At 41.7% G+C, this 20,279-nt stretch overlaps 2 protein-coding genes across 5 annotated transcripts; both read left to right on the top strand.

The window, feature by feature from the left end:
* The first annotated feature begins 480 nt into the window (after positions 1 to 480).
* Positions 481 to 14,503, top strand: LOC138597760 (UDP-N-acetylglucosamine--peptide N-acetylglucosaminyltransferase 110 kDa subunit). Of its 4 annotated transcripts, none has more exons than XM_069669241.1 (22): positions 481 to 803; positions 2,834 to 3,014; positions 3,654 to 3,897; positions 4,031 to 4,099; positions 7,365 to 7,481; positions 7,558 to 7,637; positions 8,163 to 8,358; positions 8,472 to 8,612; positions 8,744 to 8,844; positions 8,971 to 9,124; positions 9,224 to 9,325; positions 9,437 to 9,634; positions 9,937 to 10,095; positions 10,241 to 10,330; positions 10,471 to 10,596; positions 10,715 to 10,885; positions 10,997 to 11,113; positions 11,919 to 12,089; positions 12,498 to 12,650; positions 12,741 to 12,993; positions 13,117 to 13,240; positions 13,318 to 14,503. In XM_069669241.1, the coding sequence occupies exons 1-22, from the start codon at positions 767 to 769 to the stop codon at positions 13,490 to 13,492; spliced, it is 3,159 nt and encodes a 1,052-aa protein (XP_069525342.1). In that variant the 5' UTR covers positions 481 to 766; the 3' UTR covers positions 13,493 to 14,503. The 4 variants fall into 4 exon arrangements, with proteins under 4 accessions (XP_069525342.1, XP_069525343.1, XP_069525344.1 ...); XM_069669242.1 differs by having other exon boundaries at positions 9,437 to 9,616; XM_069669243.1 differs by having other exon boundaries at positions 2,864 to 3,014.
* Positions 14,504 to 15,319: 816 nt separating this feature from the next.
* Positions 15,320 to 19,020, top strand: gcna (germ cell nuclear acidic peptidase). The gene is made up of 13 exons (XM_069670542.1): positions 15,320 to 15,406; positions 15,771 to 15,873; positions 16,147 to 16,339; positions 16,428 to 16,500; positions 16,578 to 16,627; positions 16,775 to 16,841; positions 16,939 to 17,009; positions 17,108 to 17,521; positions 17,629 to 17,794; positions 17,957 to 18,101; positions 18,207 to 18,342; positions 18,478 to 18,682; positions 18,786 to 19,020. Exons 2-13 carry the CDS (start codon positions 15,784 to 15,786, stop codon positions 19,015 to 19,017), a joined length of 1,842 nt encoding a protein of 613 aa, XP_069526643.1. The 5' UTR covers positions 15,320 to 15,406; positions 15,771 to 15,783; the 3' UTR covers positions 19,018 to 19,020.
* Positions 19,021 to 20,279: the final 1,259 nt, after the last annotated feature.

Genomic DNA, 20,279 nt, shown 5'->3' on the forward strand with positions numbered 1-20,279 from the left:
TCTAATTAATTCTGCAATACAAGCCTAGTACTTTTACCGACTAATTTTTATATAATTTGACAATCTATTATCATTCCTTAGATCTGACTGCACGCTTCGGTTTGTCAGACACATTTGGATATAATGCCATGATGAAATTTGCATGTAAAGTAATCACATGAATCTTTGAAGCGCTCAAGCCCTTTTTTTTTTGAACGCCAAGATATCATTTGCACTCTGTCTCACTGCACCAATGTGTCCTTCCGCGCAATATCATTTGTAATCGGTGTATTTTTCGTGATGAAACCCTTAACGCATGGTTATTAAACTGTAATTTTACCTTAATTCAGCATCCTTTCAATATTTATTTTACTAAAATGCTATTTAGTATTATTTCACACATTCGTTTCCTCGTAATGGCGTTGTGCGGATCTAGTTTCTCTCAAAAATAAGTTCCACCCATTTCGCCATTTTATGTACCATACCTGCTTTGTTGTGAAGAGAAACCAGCGTGAACCTTCAAACAGAGCCAAATGCCAGATAAATATTAGGTTTTGTAGCGTGGTTAGCTGATTAATTATTACCCAGATATAAACTGACCAATGCAGGAGCTCAGTTAAACGCTGTGCGGGTGCGGAAAATCAAAGATTAGGTTAGCTACTTAGCTTCCCAGGCAGCGTGTTTGCTGACCGCAGCCGACAAAAGGCGAGGGCACATTTTTCTCTGAAACTGTTATCAACCAGAAGACACATTGACGACCACCGTACAAGACACGAAAACTGAGGAGATGGCGACCTCAGTGGGAAACGTGGCTGACAGCACAGGTTGGTTGCTTTTATTTAGCTAACATTAATAACGCGGGGTTGAGAGCTGTGAGGACGAGGTCTTGGACTGCAGTGACAACGTTTGCTAGCTTGATTAGCTGCGAGCTAACAAAACGCTAAGATTCAATACAATTAGAGCAGAAGTACAGCTTTCAACAACACATTATTTAGCGTCAAATTGGAGAATATAATGGTATTAATAGTGTAGGCAGGTTATGCTTCTGCGGTTACATTATTATTTAAGTATTAAGCTAATAGCAACGTTAGGTTAGCATCATTTGGAGCTGTAGGTTTCTTACGAATGCAACATTTATTATAGTTTACGAGCGTCAATTTGACGACTTGGGGAAAGTGTACAAACGTTATAATAATGTTAAACTGTGAACTATACGCTGACGGGATACTGGTTTTGGTCTATAGCTGACGTTAGCATACCCTGACGTCAATAATGCTGCGTTCCATACAACTGGGAACTTCCCAGTACAAATTTTCGACTTCCGATCGTGAAGTCGGGGTAGATGAATCTGCTCCGAGTTAATAAGTAGGAACTCTGACTTTGAATAGCGTGCCTTTGCAATTTTTTTAGTCGGACGTCGGGAAAATGCTGCGTTCTATGAAGCGCGAGTTCCCAGTTATCTTGAACGCAGCATTAGCTAGTGTTAGCCCGAGCAACATCAAGATGTATTAGCTTGCTGTTCGCTGAGTGAGCACATAAATATGGCTTCCCCTGATAAAAAAACTACACCACCTTTTGGTTATGATAACTGTCATTACTATTTTCCACGAAGAGGCTCCTACAGCGGCTTGCTGTTAAAACCCGGCCCTGCAGACATTACTGCTTGGCGCAGATGCTCAAGGTTAAGGATATTTTCTGCTGACATTGCTTTCGATTAGATCCTAAATATGATCAATTCTCATCATTGGAAATTTTTGTTTCCATTGTACACATTACACCTGATTGTTATGTCTTGTGTTAGGACTGGGTGCGTTATGTAATGGTAACGATCCATCCTTCCTACATACAAGCACTATGACGTAATGCTCATGCATGGATGAACCTGATCTGCTAGGTTCCTACTGTAGGCCGTGGCATTATGGTATTAATTCAGATGGGTGTGGATGCTCTGTACACAAGTTGGCATTTTAAAAAGCCATTAGCCCTCCCCCACCCTTCTGTACACAGAAGAACTTGCATGTTTGGTGTTTGCATGTCGATTATTCCACACCCTGAATTAAGTGAACTTGAATGACACTGTAGGTCCATCTAAAGTCGAGGGTTCATGTGTAAAACAGGTGAATGAATATAACACCACACGTTTAGCCATTAAGGCCAAAGAATGAGAGATGTATCGGATGACAAAATATATAAAAAATAAGAATCAAATTCTGCCTCCGATATCTGTTGTGGTAAAGCTGTACAGTACTGAATTGTGACTCATGGCAACTGTACTCTCAAGCTGTTGACTTATCTTTGAAAATGTGAGATTACAAAGTGATGTCAAAATAGCTCGTGAATTATCTCCCCTCCTGTTCATTTTTTCATCTTGTGTGTTAATTTTGTTTCTCAGGTTTGTGTTTCATTTTGCTGATCTGTAGGTGGTAAACTACTTGTGTGTATATATATAGCCTAAATGTAGTGCGCTGTACTTCACACTATGTTTTACTGACTGACAAAAAAGATTGAGCTGTGTGCCAGGAACACACTGCAACTCAGCTGGTCTAAAATGTTGATGGCAGTCTTCTGCACTAATATGAGCTTTTCCAAGACAACCTGACACCCAAATATACCTTGAACTATCTTATTGGCTAACTGAAAAAAGCATTGAGTTTTAATTCAGTTGTGAACACCAAGAATTGAAATCTGAATGCTGAGTTGCCAAAGTTCCACAAGTTTCAAATTCTTAGCCATTATTTGTCATTGACAGCATAAGCTTCATCTCTTTATTTTTTTTTTCATTTGTCTGTTTTAAGTTCTTCCATCACCTCTAACATGTTGTTTCCCCCCTCCTTGGGCTGTGTTGGTGCTCCAGAACCGACAAAACGTATGCTTTCCTTCCAAGGGTTGGCTGAGCTGGCGCACCGGGAGTATCAATCAGGGGACTTTGAGGCAGCTGAGCGCCACTGCATGCAGCTTTGGAGGCAGGAGCCTGATAACACAGGCGTGCTGCTGCTCCTGTCTTCCATCCACTTCCAGTGCCGAAGACTCGACAGGTGAGGTGTGGGGGGGCTGACAACGCACACTGAGCTTGTGGCGTGGAAGTGGCAGAGAATAGAGGGTCTTCTGTGACTTTCAGTGCACGCAGCTGGTTTCGGCAGTCAAATGCAACAACTGCGCTGTCCTCTGGGAATCCTGTTGCCTGGTCTCATGATTTGATCTGATCTCACTCTTTTCCCCCTTGTGATGCTAACTATCGGTGGTGGCTACACCCTTGCTTTACAGGTGGCACGGTGAAGGTTTCGGGTTTTGCAAGTTGCAGGTTTAAACATTTGATCTTGTTTATTCTTTTCTGTTTGTTCAATGAGCCCAATGGCAGCAGGATACTCCAAAGCCATTTGCTGTTATAATTTAACAAATAATGACAGTTTGGTGTGTGCATAATTTGATTTGGAGTACACTGCCTGCCTGATCATTTCTTTGCACAATAGACACTGAAGAGAAATGTGTGTCGTACTGGGCAACATGTATTACACTTTCAACATTTTAAGGATATTGATCTTTATTATCTCTAATTATCTAATCTCCTTTTCACCACCTGCACATTGCTGCTGCCTTGCCATAATGCATCAAGCAAGCACCCCCAGCCACTCCATCACAATTGTAACAATTCTGTACCCGTTTTGGTCCTACAGGTCTGCTCACTTCAGCACCTTGGCCATCAAACAGAACCCAATGTTGGCCGAGGCCTACTCCAACCTGGGAAACGTGTACAAGGAGCGTGGGCAACTGCAGGAGGCCATTGAGCATTATCGCCACGCTCTGAGGCTAAAGCCAGATTTCATAGATGGATACATCAACTTGGCAGCAGCTCTGGTGGCCGCAGGGGACATGGAGGGAGCAGTGCAGGCCTACGTATCTGCATTACAATATAACCCTGTGAGTTGGTATCCTTGAAGAATAACATAACACCAGACTGACAATCATGTGTTGATGGCAAACTACCTGCTTAATGACTTGATCTGCAGTTACATGTAGCACTAATATAAAATGTATGTTGTTGTTTTTCCAGGATCTTTACTGTGTTCGTAGTGACTTGGGCAACTTGCTTAAAGCCCTTGGGCGTTTGGAAGAGGCTAAGGTATGTTACATCGGGTTGGCATTTGTATATATGTCTTGTCTTTTTTTTTCTTCATACATTTTTGTTTTTAGTCCCCTTTTAAAAAGGCCCTAGATAGTGCCCCCTTTTTCCCCCCTTTTTGACCTTTTTCAGGCAATTCAAGTCCTTTCCCTTGAACCTCCTTGGCCAAGTGAAGGACAAAAACTGGCAGCTTTTTCTCATTTTTCAGAGTTGAAGTCAGCTTCTCACCCCTAACTTACTAAAAAACCCCAAAGTATTGGACTACATTGAGGTTTCTGTATTTTTTTTAAAATTCATAAGACACAATTTTTCTGTTGATTACTTTTTAGACAGCTTCATGTTTTTTCTTTTTTCAGCATAGTTTGCTGATTACATTTTTCCCCATCGTCTATCAGTCTTATTCCCAGTGTACTTTGCGTTACCTCGACCTTTTCACCAGAGGTCAGCCCCTCCCCTTTCAGGAAGAAAGGCTGGAGTTTTTAAATTTGATGCATCTGTATAGTAATTCTGAACCTCAGCCTGTGTATTTTCATACAGTTGACTTTGGAGGGAAAATGCTGGCTCGGTCTTTGAGTAATATATGAACTGATGCGACGCTAGTTTATCTTTGCAGTGCAAAAGATAAGATGGTTTCTAACCTATCCACTCCACTACTGCCAGTGTGGGGTTTTTAACTGCTCCATGTCCTTTTGTCATTTAAGAATCTAAGTCTATACTGAAGGGGGGGTTCTGTGGGTTGGGGGAAATCTGGAGATGTGGAGTTGCCCAACTGGTTACAGGCCATCTTATTTTGTGCTTGAGGGGGGGTTAAGGAGTGGGGAGGAGCATCAGGGAGTTACAATCTCCCCTGCTCTGTCGCTCCACCCCCCGCGCGCTCGCTGAGGATTGGTGGAGTGTGTGCGCGCGCGCTCAGAGCTGTCTTCCTGACCTTTCAGTATGCCCAGCACAAGAAGTTTCATGTGCGCTTGCATTAGTTTTTCTTTTAACTTTGATTGATAAAAACTGTTTTACCCAGCTGGCTATCTATTCTGATATCCACTGCTGTTGAAAGGGGTGTTAAATGGTGTGGGTTTAAGATTAAACCTAATTCTGAGGTGCCTTAAATTGGTCCAAGTTGCATCAGGCAGACAGCTCACAATCTGCACTCCACCGCCTGCGTCAGATGCTGGTTTAGAAAGACAGATGCACGCGCAGCAGCAGCGATGACCTCTTTATTTCAGAGCTGAGGAGGCTTCTAGATACAAATAATTCCACCACAGACTTCTCTCCCTATCCCATTGGCCAGGATTCAAGAAAGCAGGCCAGGATAAAGAAATCAAAGCTTTATAAATATGTCATGAAAATGCAAAAAGATCAAAGAAAAGCAATGATTCATACTTGTTCCCTTTTCCTTTAAAGATGTAACATTATTCCCAAACACATGGGATCAGTTCATTTGGGCAAGATCAAGCCAGTAACTGCCCTCCTGTAGTTTGATATGAAAACTGAATTGATGAACATCTGAAGTCTAACAGTGATAAACTGAACGAATCAAAGCCTTTCTTCCCTCCCAGTGACCCTTAGTGCATTTCTTTTGTTTTCTTTAAAATGAAACATTCATTGCATGAATGAAAACCAAGAGTAGTCTGTTTTTTACGTTTGTTGTGATTTTGGAAGAGCCTGTGTTATATCCAAAATAAGAAAAGAATGTATTGTTTGAAACTTTTACTAACGATCTTGTTTTCTGATTTTGTCTCTTTTGGTTTTTCCACAACTGATATTGTTATTTAGAAGGTTTCAGGTGGGTGACACTATTCCTGCGTAGGTGCCTGGCGGAAAGGAACACTAGGGCAGCCTCAGTCCTCTCCTCTTCTTCCAGCCAGCTGCGGCCACCACTCTGACAAAGTCCAAAAATATGGTAACGGGTTTGTAACTGCCAGCAAAAGAAAAACCACCTCACTTCATGCTTGAGCTCCTCTGTCTTGTGGCTTCCTTTTGAAGACCAACAGAAAAAAGTAACTAAACAAATTACAGTGAGCATTTCTGAAAATATGCTATACTAATTACCCAGTTCTATATTTAAAAAAAGAGAGTTGGATTTGGAAGAAATAATGGTGAAAATCAAGTAAGAACCCTCTAACTCTTACATGTTGTTTATTTTTTCCTATTTTGTTTTGTTTTTCCTTCTTTATTTGGAGTTGCAGCGTTCTGACGATGCAGATAGTGCGCTGTGAGTCTGCAGTAGCGCATGGGCTGCGCAGCGATTTCTCCAGCAACCAAAAATGGCGGAAAGCGCAAGCATGCGACACCCACTCCCCTCAATCCCTTTGGCCTGTTGGTTGCTGACCTCTCCCCACTCAAAACCAGCCTCGCTCCCAAATGCGTCCAGATCTCAGTCATAATTGGCTTTTGAAAAATATTTATCATGCACAGTAAAACCTTTACAGTGACCATTGGCTATTTAATTGGCTGTTAATTTCCCAACGCCCCCTGATTTAGTAGCATAGTTTAGCCAATGGTTCATCAAAGAGTCCCAAACACCCCCTTTCTGCTGAGATCCCATGGGAGCTGAGTGTGTGCCAGTCTGGTGTTGCAGGTGTTCTGCAAGGGGTTGTTGGTCTGCAGCTGTCTCATATGGCCATTCAGCGGGCGCAGCAGCGAAAGTATTGATCTTTGCCAGGAGCAAGGTCACGCAAGCGGCTTTATGGTGCATTGTTGTGGTGGTGGCAGCAGACACACACCACACGCTGGCGTTTGTTGCGCATGCATTACAGGGACCATCACTTGCACGAATTGTCGAGCATCCTAGGTTGTGAGAAAATTTCCACTCAAAAAATAGATACAGCTTTCATGCTGATGCTTCTTAGTTCTTAAAATGTATTCACAGCTTTGGGTTATAACTAAAAGGTTTATTATTAGTGGGCAGCAGAGTGTGCCTTATGTGGGGACCACTACAGCTGATGAGAAGGTGGTCATAACTGAAGGATGAAGGCGTTCGTGTGGGTGCCGGTTGGATCCGCGCAGCGTAGGAAAAAGCAATGCAGCTTAGCGCGGCAGAGTTGTGCGCACACGAGCCCATACTGTAGACTCACTTTTTGCCAAGACGGAGAATGGTCACTAATTTTTCTTTCTCTGCCCCTTTTTGTTTTTTCTTTCTTTTATTCTCAATCTTTTATTTGTTTTATTTTACAACCCCTGCCCTCCCCGCCCCTCTACATACTATACCTCTCCTACTCTACCTCTACTCCTCCTGTCCTTTGGTTTTTTTATTATAAACCTACTGAAGGCTTGTTACCTGAAAGCCATTGAGACTCAACCCAACTTTGCAGTAGCTTGGAGCAACCTGGGGTGTGTGTTTAACGCCCAGGGAGAGATATGGCTGGCCATACACCATTTTGAAAAGGTCGGTTGCAAAAATGTTTCAATCATACTACATTCTGTGTTGTCAAATTTGTTTCAACAATGATTTGATTTTTTAGGCAGTGACTCTGGACCCAAATTTCCTTGATGCATACATCAATTTAGGAAATGTTTTGAAGGAAGCCCGCATCTTTGACAGGTGAGTCAAACTCATGACATAGTCAACAGTATGACACTCCCATATTACACACGTCTAATCCTTTGTCTGTTGAAGCATCTCCCTACCACACCCAATGTAGACTTTTGAAATGAGTCCATAACTTTGTCAATGTTATTTCCTCCCTCTCTTTGTTGTTCTTGTAGCTTTGTTTTCACAAGGAATTGTTTGGGCAGGGCAGATTTGTTGAACCCACAGGGATGCGATGATGGTCACTGGTTTCATTTCAGCAGAAACATGTACAGTGATCAAGTTGTTTAAAAAGGTGGCGCTGGCATAGCTCAGTTGGTATTGGTATCAGCCCTTTGATTGTTCTATCTAATGAAGGCCAACAGCCAAAACATCTTACAGAGAAAAAAAAAAGGGTGTACAAATTTTGCAATCACCCTTTTAGCGCCACTAACAGGTTCTGAGAAATGATTTCAAGAGAGGAGAACTACAGTTTTAAATTTGCTAAGACTTGATCTTGAGCATATTGTGCATCTGCACCTCATCTTGTGTTTTCAGAGCTGTGGCTGGATACCTAAGAGCCCTGAGTCTAAGCCCCAACCATGCTGTTGTCCATGGAAACCTGGCCTGTGTCTACTACGAGCAAGGCCTCATTGACCTGGCTATTGACACCTACCGTCGAGCTATTGAATTGCAGCCCCATTTCCCCGATGCCTACTGCAACTTGGCAAACGCCCTGAAAGAGAAAGGAAATGTAAGGCAATGCTTTTTGTGTGTTCCCTCGTCTTGACAATCTTAAATATCAACATCTCGAAATATTTCTGAGGCGAATTTTAAATCTTAAAATACTGCCTTTTTTTCCTCCAGGTATCTGAAGCAGAAGAGTGCTACAACACGGCCTTGCGTCTGTGTCCAACCCACGCAGACTCCCTTAACAACTTGGCGAATATCAAGCGTGAGCAGGGCAACATTGAGGATGCAGTACAGCTCTATAGAAAAGCGCTAGAGGTGAGTTAGGAGGTTTCTGTTGTTATATTTTAGTTTCAAAGGTCTGTGTAATGATACCTTAATGACTTCTGTAAATGAGACCATGGTTTTCTTGTCCTGTTCTTCTGATTAATCATTTTGTTTTTCATCAGGTGTTCCCAGAGTTTGCAGCAGCTCACTCCAACCTGGCCAGTGTCCTGCAGCAGCAAGGCAAACTTCAGGAGGCCCTCATGCACTACAAGGAAGCCATCAGGTGTGTAAATATAAAAAAAGGACCTTAAATGCACCTTTAGAAAAATGTGTTATGCTACATCACGCCACAGAAATGTAATTTATTGGTGCAAGTTTTTGTTTAAATAGTTTTGCCCTTTGATTTTAGAATCAGCCCCACGTTCGCTGATGCCTACTCCAACATGGGCAATACACTGAAGGAAATGCAAGATGTACAGGGAGCGCTTCAGTGCTACACCCGTGCCATCCAGATCAACCCTGCCTTTGCTGATGCTCACAGCAACTTGGCCTCTATCCACAAGGTTAGAATAATTCCTACGGGCTCATGCTGGTCAAAATTACATTTGCAGGATTGGACCCTGTTTCTGCATCACATTCATTATGTTTCTTTTGACTTTCAGGATTCTGGAAACATCCCAGAGGCTATTGCATCTTACCGCACAGCCTTGAAGCTCAAACCAGACTTCCCTGACGCTTACTGCAACTTGGCACATTGCCTGCAGGTTCTTACACACTCATATGTTTGTCTAATATGTGAAGTACTTGTAAAAGTTACTTTATATTGCTCATGCTGAATTAGAAGTTAACACGTTTTATTCCTGTCACTCTTCCAGATTGTGTGTGACTGGACAGATTATGATGAGCGGATGAAGAAGCTTGTGAGCATTGTGGCTGACCAGCTGGACAAGAACCGCTTGCCTTCAGTGCACCCACACCACAGCATGCTGTACCCACTCTCTCATGGCTTCCGCAAGGCCATTGCTGAACGCCATGGAAACCTTTGCCTGGACAAGGTACACGCACTGATCAAAGCAAGTAACCTTTAATTCATTTTTGGGGGGGGGGATGGAAGGTGGCTGGTGATGGCAGTGGCTGTCTGCAGGGATATGGGGAAGGTAAGGGATGGGAGAGAGTCTGGGTATATTTTACTGAGTAGAAAAGAGGGGAAAGCTGGTGGTGAATGGGTTGCTTGCAGGGATTGAGGGTTTGGTGTAAAGTTGGACATGGTTTTAGAGGAATCACTGTTTTTTTATCGTCTAGTGTGTGTAACTGAGTCAAATAGCAATGTCTCCCATGCTGTAGTTGTATCCTTACACTGCTGCTTATTCCACAGATCAATGCACTGCACAAACCTGCTTTTGAGCATCCAAAGGATCTGAAGGCCAGCGGCGGACGCCTGCGTGTTGGCTACGTCAGCTCCGACTTTGGCAACCACCCTACTTCACACCTGATGCAGTCCATTCCTGGAATGCACAACCCAGAGAAATTTGAGGTAGGATATATTTTTTGTCTTTTTTTATTCATAAAATTCAACTTGACGAGTGAACATAGCTCTGATAGCAATGTTAGATCACTAAAGGGTGTAAGTGTCTTAGACCAAAACTTGCTGTGTTAACAATGTCTCTCTATTTCCCAAGGTGTTCTGCTATGCGCTCAGCCCTGATGACAGTACCAACTTCCGTGTTAAAGTGGTAGCAGAGGCTCATCATTTCACAGACCTCTCACAGGTAAATGTTATGACCTGGACAGTCTTTTATTAGCCTTACTGTGTTTACTAAGTGTCTATTAACCTGTGTCTTCACCTGAAAATGTTAATTGATGTCACAAACAAACTGTTTTCACTGAAACTTGTACCTCTCTCGTCCAGATCCCTTGCAATGGGAAGGCAGCTGATCGTATTCACCAGGATGGAATCCACGTCCTGATCAACATGAACGGATACACCAAGGGAGCACGAAATGAGCTGTTTGCTCTCCGCCCTGCCCCTGTTCAGGTGAGCACTTACACTTTAGATCAAGGTCACCTGCACTTCCACAGTAATCATTCTCATTTGTTCATGGTGGTACAAGGAACGAAGAATACATAAGTAATTGTTTCTTCCTGTTCAACAGGCTATGTGGCTGGGTTACCCTGGAACCAGTGGGGCTCCCTTCATGGATTACATCATCTCTGACAAAGAGACGTCGCCTGTTGAAGTAGCTGAGCAATATTCTGAGAAACTGGCCTACATGCCGCACACTTTCTTCATAGGAGACCACGCTAACATGTTCCCCCACCTCAAGGTTTGTTGGTCACACTGCTTGCCCTCTCTGTAATCTTAAAATTAAAAGAATCATTACACAATATCAAATTTAATCAGGATGTTTCTAACGTTTGTTTTTTATGACCTACAGAAAAAGGCAGTGATTGACTTCAAGTCTAATGGACACATCTTTGACAACCGCATTGTTCTCAATGGTATTGATCTGAAGGCCTTCTTGGACAGTCTGCCAGACGTAAAGGTGATAAAGGTGAGTTTGGAGAAATTTGTAAAACCTTTTTAAAGAGCCAGTTTGCCGATTTTCAACCTCAGTCCTATCATGGTAATATGGGGAGCTAATGCCATTATGGTAGGAAAAAAAAATACGATTTTGTTCTGTGTCTTTGGAGGACGCTATCCCTTCTCCAATGGGCCCTGGAAAACCTCCAGGGAGCTTGTTAAACTACACACTACACTCAATGTAGGACGCCCGCCTCAGATGTCATGTCTTGTTCAAAATCGCCAGGTTTTAAATGTAAAATGCTGACCTGAAGATTTTTAGACGATCCACCGATATATTCTCGTCATATTTTGGATTCTGTGCCGCTCTGAGCCACTGCCTGCAGTGAAACAGTAGTTTTTCACTCCAGCGTCTCTCGCTGGGCCGGTCCTTTCAGAGGGAGGGGCGCAATGCACGCTGGGTGTTTTAGGAATGTAGAATTGTCTAAAGCACAAGCTGTTGGTACAACTTTCTCCACCAGAACTCCAGCTCTGACTGACAGTGGCTTTTTCCAGGTGCGAATTGCTCCTTTAAGCTGCAAGTCTTTTTGTCAATTACGAAGAAACGCGTGTGTTCAGTGTGCTGGGCACTGTAGTAAAATGTTTGACCTCAAGATCGCATTCTTTTACATTCAATTGGCGACGGGTAATGGGGATGAAACAGAAGGAGGCAATCACTTGGTCATTTCCGTACTTTGGTTATGTCTGCTGATTCTGAACTCAAAGTATGCTAACATGAAATCCACATTAAAATATATTGTTGACTGATTTGAGTTGAAACTGTTCTCTGTGACCAGATGAAGTGTGACAACAACCAGGAAGCTGCCGGGGACACAAATGGAGCTCTGTCCATGCCTGTAATCCCAATGAACACAGCAGCTGAAGCAATCATCAACATGATCAACCAAGGCCAAATCCAAGTCACAATCAACGGCTTCACTGTCAGCAACGGCCTGGCAACCACACAGGTATGTCTGACCTTCTTAGACACACTTGTCCATCTAAATGCAAAATGTTAGGGCACAAGTATTGATACAGAACATCTGCAAATGCAGAAACAAGGCGAGAGCAGTGATCTTAATTTAGCTTACTGCCTTTCCAGATCACAGATGTGGTTGTAGTCTCTGAGGCTCTGTCCTTGCAGGTATGGTGTTCTCATTAAAGTAAGGTGGAAGCACAGAACTGTTGGTGAAGGAAATGGTGGCACTTTGGATTGGCTGTAAAATAATTGATAGTCTTGGTGAACAGCATATTAAAATCATTTGACTCAGTGCCACCAAGTGGTTCAGACTGTCAAGACCTGTCATATTCTTTTCTGAGCAAAAAGCGTTCAGGCGTTTCTCTTTCTAAACAACAAATGTTTTCCTCCATAATAGATCAATAACAAGGCCGCCACTGGAGAGGAGGTGCCTCGCACAATCGTCGTGACAACGCGCTCCCAGTATGGTCTCCCAGAGGACTCCATTGTCTACTGCAACTTCAACCAGCTCTACAAGATCGACCCCCCTACTCTTCAGATGTGGGCCAATGTAAGTGAAACAGACGTGCTCTGAATGTCCCCTTCAACTCTTAATACATCTGTGTCTAAAATATGTTTTCAAACGTCACTGTTTCTGCAGATCCTGAAGCGTGTGCCCAACAGTGTGCTGTGGCTTCTTCGCTTCCCTGCTGTGGGCGAGCCAAACATCCAGCAGTACGCTCAGAACATGGGCCTGCCTGGCTCTCGCATCATCTTCTCTCCTGTGGCCCCTAAGGAGGAGCACGTTAGAAGGGGCCAGCTAGCCGATGTGTGCCTAGACACTCCACTATGTAATGGTCACACCACGGGCATGGACGTCCTCTGGGCTGGAACACCCATGGTCACCATGCCAGGTAAGGACACAAGTGAGAGACTTAAAACCGTTTTTACTAATTGAATGAAAATGTTTTTATAAATTAACCAGTATTGTTAATTTTAATGAAGGCTGCTTTTAATTGTAAATCGTCGCTGTAAAGGTGAGACACTTGCGTCCCGTGTGGCTGCCTCACAACTCAACTGTCTGGGCTGCCCGGAGATGATAGCCCAGAGTCGCCAGGACTATGAAGACATCGCAGTCAAACTGGGCTCTGACATGGAATAGTAAGTACAAGATGATCTAACCTATTTTGTGACCTGACGTTCAACTGAAGTCTAACCATTTTGTTTGTCGCCTTTAGCCTGAAGATGGTTAGGGCGCGTGTTTGGAAGCAGCGAATCTGCAGCCCTCTTTTCAACACCAAGCAGTACACAATTGACCTGGAGAGGCTCTACCTGCAGATGTGGGAGCACCATAGCAACGGCAACAAACCAGAGCACATGGTCCAGACAGTAGAGGCCAGTGAAAATGCCTGAACTGGAAGCACACTGATTTCTTTCTCATCATACCCTGACCACATCCAGTCCTCACCACCATCTTTTTTTTTTGTTTAAACTATTATCTGCACCATACCTTGGAATGGTCAGTTTACACACCAGCCCTCTCCCCAAATGATTGTCTCCACATCTCTCATTTAACGGGACTCTTTAATTGTGAAGGAGCCTACAGATGTACACATTTGTCCCCCGATACATTCGCCATTGCTTCACACACCTCCATTTCCTGAGCCAGATAGAGCCTGAGACTTTCAGGCAGCTCATCTGAGACTCTCGTCCTGAAAACACAGTATATTTGGTGAGCATGAGAGGTTTGTGAATACCCTGCTTACCCCTTCACTACTTGGATCAGTGGATTTTTTTTTTTTCTCTTGTCAGTGTGCATACAGGACTAACTGAAGCTTGTGGAGAGAATGCCCAGCCGTCATTACTTGTTGATCTATTTATAAATGGATTAAGAGTGTTGTGTGTTTTAAAAGGACAATGTTGCACCATGAAAAATGTAACTGACTTAAGTTTCATCAGCTTTAACATGCGATTGTGATACATAGGTTGCAACTACTCTTTATTTTGTCTTAAGCTGTTATTAAATTACTGCGATGAATAGATGTGCAAGTTTTGAGGAATATGGTCTAGATGAAGACATCACCCCCTCACCAAATGCCAACTTTTATGGATTTTGTTGTCAATCAAGGAATATGTTCAGTAGCTGTCGTCCTGTTTGATGTCACAGTAAGCTTGTAAAGATAATTGGTCAAAGCTGGACAAAGGAGCTTCAATTCATTGGAATGAGCCTAAATTTTAGTTTAGATGTCAGAGCTGTTCACAAAAATTGATCTTGTTTTTTAATCACTCAAACCAGGAACGGCCTAGGTAAGTATTTTCTAAGCGTTTTTTCTTTTTGTATTGTCCGTTAACTGTATGCTGTCAAAGATGCCTCAAGGCTCCAGATATAATAAAAAAAAAAAAATAAAGAGATGGCAAACTCTGTACTGTCTACTGCAGTCATTAGATTCAGTCATTGGTGAAAACAATAAAGAATTAAGCAAATGGTTTGTGTTTCCTTTTCTTAAAGTGAGCAGAGTGTTCCCATGTGGAAGATAACTATAATAGATGCCAAATTCTCTTCCCAAAGTTTAGATCCTCATAATTGCTAAAGCTCCTTACAGTTTTGTGTATTTCAACAAAATATCGGGTTTTAAATGTTCATACGTTTCTATATAAAAGTTGAAAGTCTTAAGTGGATGAAAATAAAAACTTCTATCTCAAAATTGGATGGGAAAAAAATCTGCTGTCACGTTTTTATTTGATGTACTTAGATACTTTGTGACCATCTGTGACACACAGTGGACTATATACTGTCTGCTTACATTGCACTGTTTTTATTTTCATACTGTTAAATATTTGCACTACCATCATCTTGCACAGACCTGCACATCTGTACAGCTCTTTAACACCTGTTGTACATAATTTCTATTATGTTGCGTTTTTTTAATATCTTATTCTTATTGTCTATTTTAAATTCTCTTTAAAGGTCCCTGACAGTAGGAGTACTACTGTTTAATACCTTTTTACTTATTTTTCTGTGTTAACTGTTCTGCATCTAAACACCAAGTCAAATTCCTTGTATGTTTAAACCATAGACTGTATAAAAAGACATATATACAGTAATTGGTTTAAACCTACTTAGCAATTAACCCCGATTCTGATTTTTAAACCATGGACAGTACGTCACTCGGCGCGTCACTTCAAGTCTTTCCCGATTGGGCGAACGTATTTTGTAACAACTTCCGGCGTCATGGCGTGCAAGATTTGAATTCTTCGTCTAGCTTCGTGTGATATCCGTGTCTTTCAACAGAAACAACACAAACGCGTTTGGTAACATTAATTAAAGTAAGGAACATTTTTAAGCTATGTAATTTATACATTATATGAGGCTCAAACAATGCATACTAGGGGAAAACACAACCATTTTCAAAAGTTAGCTCGAGTCCAAATATTACTTTTATACTAGCTAGCAAGTTGCTAACGGTATCGCCAACGTCTCTAGCTGTGGTGAACGTAGCATATGTGTCTTTTACTACTGTGCTTGTGTTAACCTCCACTAAAAATTACTGGTTAAGTAATGTATTTTAACCATCAGATAACCGCCTCTTATGGTTATAATGGTAGCTTACGGGCTTAATAAATACGTGTGACCTTAGCGCTGGACTTTAAATGTTAAAATACTGCCATCTTGTTTTTTCTATTTCCACAGAGCAGAGGAAACTATGAATGATGATACCTGCAATTTATTTGAAAGAGTCGCGAAAAAGATGGGATGGGCTGATGAGGGAGGACTGGTCACAGCAGAAAAAAAGGTTTGTTTTACTCTTTATTAACCAACTTAAAGTTTTTGTTCGTATTTAATAACTCATAAACTAACGCTAATAATAAATATAATTGTGTTTGGGTTACAAGGAGAAAGATCCACTTTAAAGCACATATTTCAATTTAGAGCTGCAACAATTCCTTGAAATATCTGCAACTATTCGTAGTTGTAGTGAATCATAATGATAATAATCCTTAGTTGCACCCCTGTTTATATGCTGGCGATGTTTCTGTTAATTTACGCTGATCTTCATTGTTTCTAGTTGATAAGCACAATTGGCAAGACTCGTCATTCTGCCACAAGTGGTCATCGACCTGTGGATCGATCAGCCTCACCTGTCCAGCTTCCCCTCTCCGACAGTGAAGATGATCCGGACAAGGAAAACCAGTTTGCCATGGGCAACAATTACAGAACCAAGTCTTTGATCGAGTCCAGTGATGATGAATTTGACCAATGTGAGTGATTTGACTGTATGAATGATGTATATAATGAAAAGACTACAAAAGATATTAATGACTTTATTTCATTTTATTTGTTTCTCAGATCTTGTGGAAAGGGCTACACCGAAAGCTAAACTTAGCTCACAGAAACCACGTAGTGCTGTAAAGAAACATAGGTACAAAGGGCACATTATCTCAATTCTGATTTCATTTTTGTCTTTCATTTGTCTCAACGATGTTTTGCTTTTTTTAGTTCAAATGTTCTTGTTGTGAGCTCAGACGATGACGGCTGTTTCGAGACATGTAAGTGGCCTTTTCTGCACGGTACACGTATCTTTCTTTTTAAACAATAATGATAAATAAGTCAAATTCAGTTAGATGATGAAGATAACACTTTTTAACTTCTAACTTACGTGTATCCTTCTTATTTCCTTATTTTGCACACTGAAGTTCTGCAGCGAGTGAAAACCCCTCAGGCCAAGCCTAAGAAAACATCAGAGAGGGGGAGTGAAGATAGGTGAGATTTTGATGTCATTTTTCCTTCAGATGCATTCTCACTTTTTGACTGTAGTCGTAAAAACTAAATAAATGATTTTCCTCTGTTTATTCTAAAGCCTCAAAAACTTCATCGTGGATGACCTCTCCTCAGATGATGACTTTATTGAGACAAAATCATCTATAAAAGGTAACTTTACCTTTTTGAATTTTCTATTATATCCTAAAGAAAAGGAACAAATAACTGTTTGTGTGTACTGGTGATGTTGTGTGTCCTCTGTTGTGCAGTGCCTAAGAAGAGCAATACTCCAGCACCTCAGCATCCATTTAGGAAACCTCTCTCTCAGTGTGACTCCCCAGTCTTTGTTAGTGACAGCGATGATGATGTGGACAATATTGTGATCAAGAGCACATGGAGGACTCGTCATTCAAAACCTAAGCCCCCGCCAAAGTCTAGCAAGAGTAACGCTCTGCACTGTGATGAAGAGGATAGTTTGCCATCGCTGCCATTGCCTCCCTTCCCTTCTCCTTTTCTTCCCCACAAAACTATAACATTACTGGACTCTCCCAAACGCACACTTTCAGCACCTTCTAAGATGGAAGAATCTGCCAGTTCTGAGGAGGAGTTCACATCCCTACTGGAGAGACTGAAAAGGAAAAATAAGCTCACCAGCACGTCATTCTCACCTAAGAACACCCCGGGTAACTGTATTTTTTAACACGTCGCATTACAATAGTTTCTAGCTATTATTTTTATGCTATAGGAGGCTGATGTCTATTTTTTTGTTTTGTTTTTATCATGAGTTTAGAATGCAAAAAGAAGCTTCCTGTGCCAGTCCCTCTTGTAAAGGGACTCACAACACCAGCCTCTAGATCTTTAGGAGAATCACCTCTGCAGATGAAGACACCTGGAAAATCCACCCTCTTCAAGCCCACAGTCAGTCAGACAGAGCCCAGACCCGGCCCAGCCAGCAGGTACATCTGCTGACCAGTTTCTATGAACTGCTTGAATGTTGGACAGTGTTGGAAACTTAAAAAAAATATGATTTATTGTGTAGTTTGCTTAAAACAGCATTTGTCTGTCACCTGCTTCGTTTGTCTTTCATATGCATTTGTTTCGTCTTGTACACTTTCTAGGGTGGCATTATGTAAGACCCCTGGGTGCTTCCTGCAGTCCTTATCAAACCCTGGCGCCAATTATGGCCGCAATTTTAAGCAGAACAAGGAAGACCTCACCAGCAAACTCTACCAGCTGTACAATACCAGCGTCTTTGACAGTAAGGTAATAAAGAAACCTTTTACATGATTTTCAATGCTTCAATGCTGCTTAAATATTTTACTTTACTTTAACATAAAGTCTTTCCTTTTTCCTTATCCTGACTTCTAGCTCCCAGTCAATATGTCGGTTACTTGGAACAAGAAGATGCGGAAAACAGCCGGTTACTGTATCACAGGGCAGGAGCGAGGTGGAGGGAGCCGCTATGCCCGTATTGAACTGTCAGAGAAAGTCTGTGATTCTGCAGGTAATGCTTTAATAAACCAGACAGGCTCATTTAACTGTTTCATGTAAATACACGATGTCATCTGTCACGCAGTGTGAATTTTCATGTCTGTTTAGATTCGGTTGAAAATCTGCTTTACATGTGCCTCCCTCATAGATCGTCTCAGGGACACACTGGTTCATGAGATGTGTCACGCTGCCACTTGGCTGATTAATGGTGTAAGGGACGGGCACGGAAACTTCTGGAAGCTGTATGCTCGCAAGGCCACACTGGCGCATCCGGAGCTGCCCATGGTCACACGCTGCCACAGTTATGACATCAAGTACAAATTCCAGTACCAGTGCACACGCTGCAAGAATTCGTACGTCACTGACTTTAGATGTCATTAACATCATATTGTTCTTTATTATTCACCCTGCCTTTATGACTTGTGTTGTAATGTACTTTACCTGGATTCTCCACAGGATCGGGCGACATTCCAAGTCGCTGGACACACAGAAGTTCGTGTGTGCCCTCTGCACAGGACAACTAGTTTTACTAACGCCTTCCAAGCCACGTGCTCCCACGCCTTTTGCCAACTTTGTCAAAGAGAATTATGGAAATGTACGTCAGGAGCTGGTAGGACAAAGCCACGCAGAAGTGATGCGTAAACTAAGTGCAGACTTTGCCTCAAAGACTAAACTCAGTCAAAGCTGAGATCTTGACACTCACTGTACTTACAGCCATGGACTGAGCTGCTCAATTAAAGGGAAACCTCTTATGATCTTTAAATACCTCAATTAACCAGTCTTACATTAGAGAGCAGCTGTGATTGTTTTATTTCTGTGTTTGTCAGTATGTGTTTATGCACTGAACCTGCTGTAACTGGAAAAATCTGAGCCTCAACAGCAAGTTCATGTTCCTCAGTGTGTATTGTTTGATGTGTGTACATGAGGCAATGTCAAGAAATGAAATTCATACCACCTCTTGTACCTGGTAGATACAATATTTTTAAAATGTGTTATGAGCTTTCTAAATAAAGTTTAAATGTTTTGATTGTAATTTATTTATTCTGTTAAAATTGCACCCCAACACTGAGTACACTGTCAAGTTGGAAATGCTCAAGAGAGGAAAGCAACTTTCAACATTTTTTGTTACCCAGGTGCTCCCCACCCCTTCTCTGATACTCCTGCTCCTATGTGTGACAACATCCAGGTAGGTCTACACTTTAAGACTTTGAACTCAAGTTTGAGTCCCTTCAAAGAATCCTTTTGAAATAATGATATGATTTTTGATTATTTCAAGCAAAATGATCAGAATTATAATTTCATTAGCTTCTCAAGACAATCAAAGCTTTGAATTAAATATTGAGAGAGGTTAAACCTTTGACTGGGTGTCTGTTCTTCTGTGCTGCTATCCGGGCCTGCTCATTGGTTTGTAAAATGCTCAATATATTTGTGTTATCCATTTTTATTTGGGTCTCACTAAGATATGACTCATCCGTCTGAAAATAGCTTTCACATGCGCATGAGTACATTGAAAGAATAACTGATCTTCCTCTATATATTGGCCCAGAAGATAACCCTTGTTCTGTGTGAAAACAGCTTGTCAAATTGTAGCTACAAATGATGTAAGATATTTAAAGCTAGCTTAGCAATTTTGGAAAAATCAACAAGAGTAAGCAAGTTTTTGGATGTTTAATAAAAAATATTCAATTTCTCCATTTGATTTCAGTAGGTCCAAATGAAAGGATTGGATAGACTTCTTTCTAGCCTGCAGCAGCCACCATAGACATGCACTGGAACTTGTTCTTTTGATGTGAAGAGACTTCCAACAAATACTAATAATAATAATAATAGAGTCAAAACAAGCTCTAGGGTCTCTTTATAATGATCTGTGATGGACATAAATGGGACCTAAATCCAGGCTGTATGAAACCTGCACTCTTAACATGGCTCTCAAATCTGAGGATTGCGCAG

This window comes from Semicossyphus pulcher, unplaced genomic scaffold (assembly GCF_022749685.1).
Source record: "Semicossyphus pulcher isolate SPU_LCO1_2020_fin unplaced genomic scaffold, fSemPul1.0.p SCAF_2, whole genome shotgun sequence".
In the NCBI taxonomy this organism is placed as follows: domain Eukaryota; kingdom Metazoa; phylum Chordata; class Actinopteri; order Labriformes; family Labridae; genus Semicossyphus; species Semicossyphus pulcher.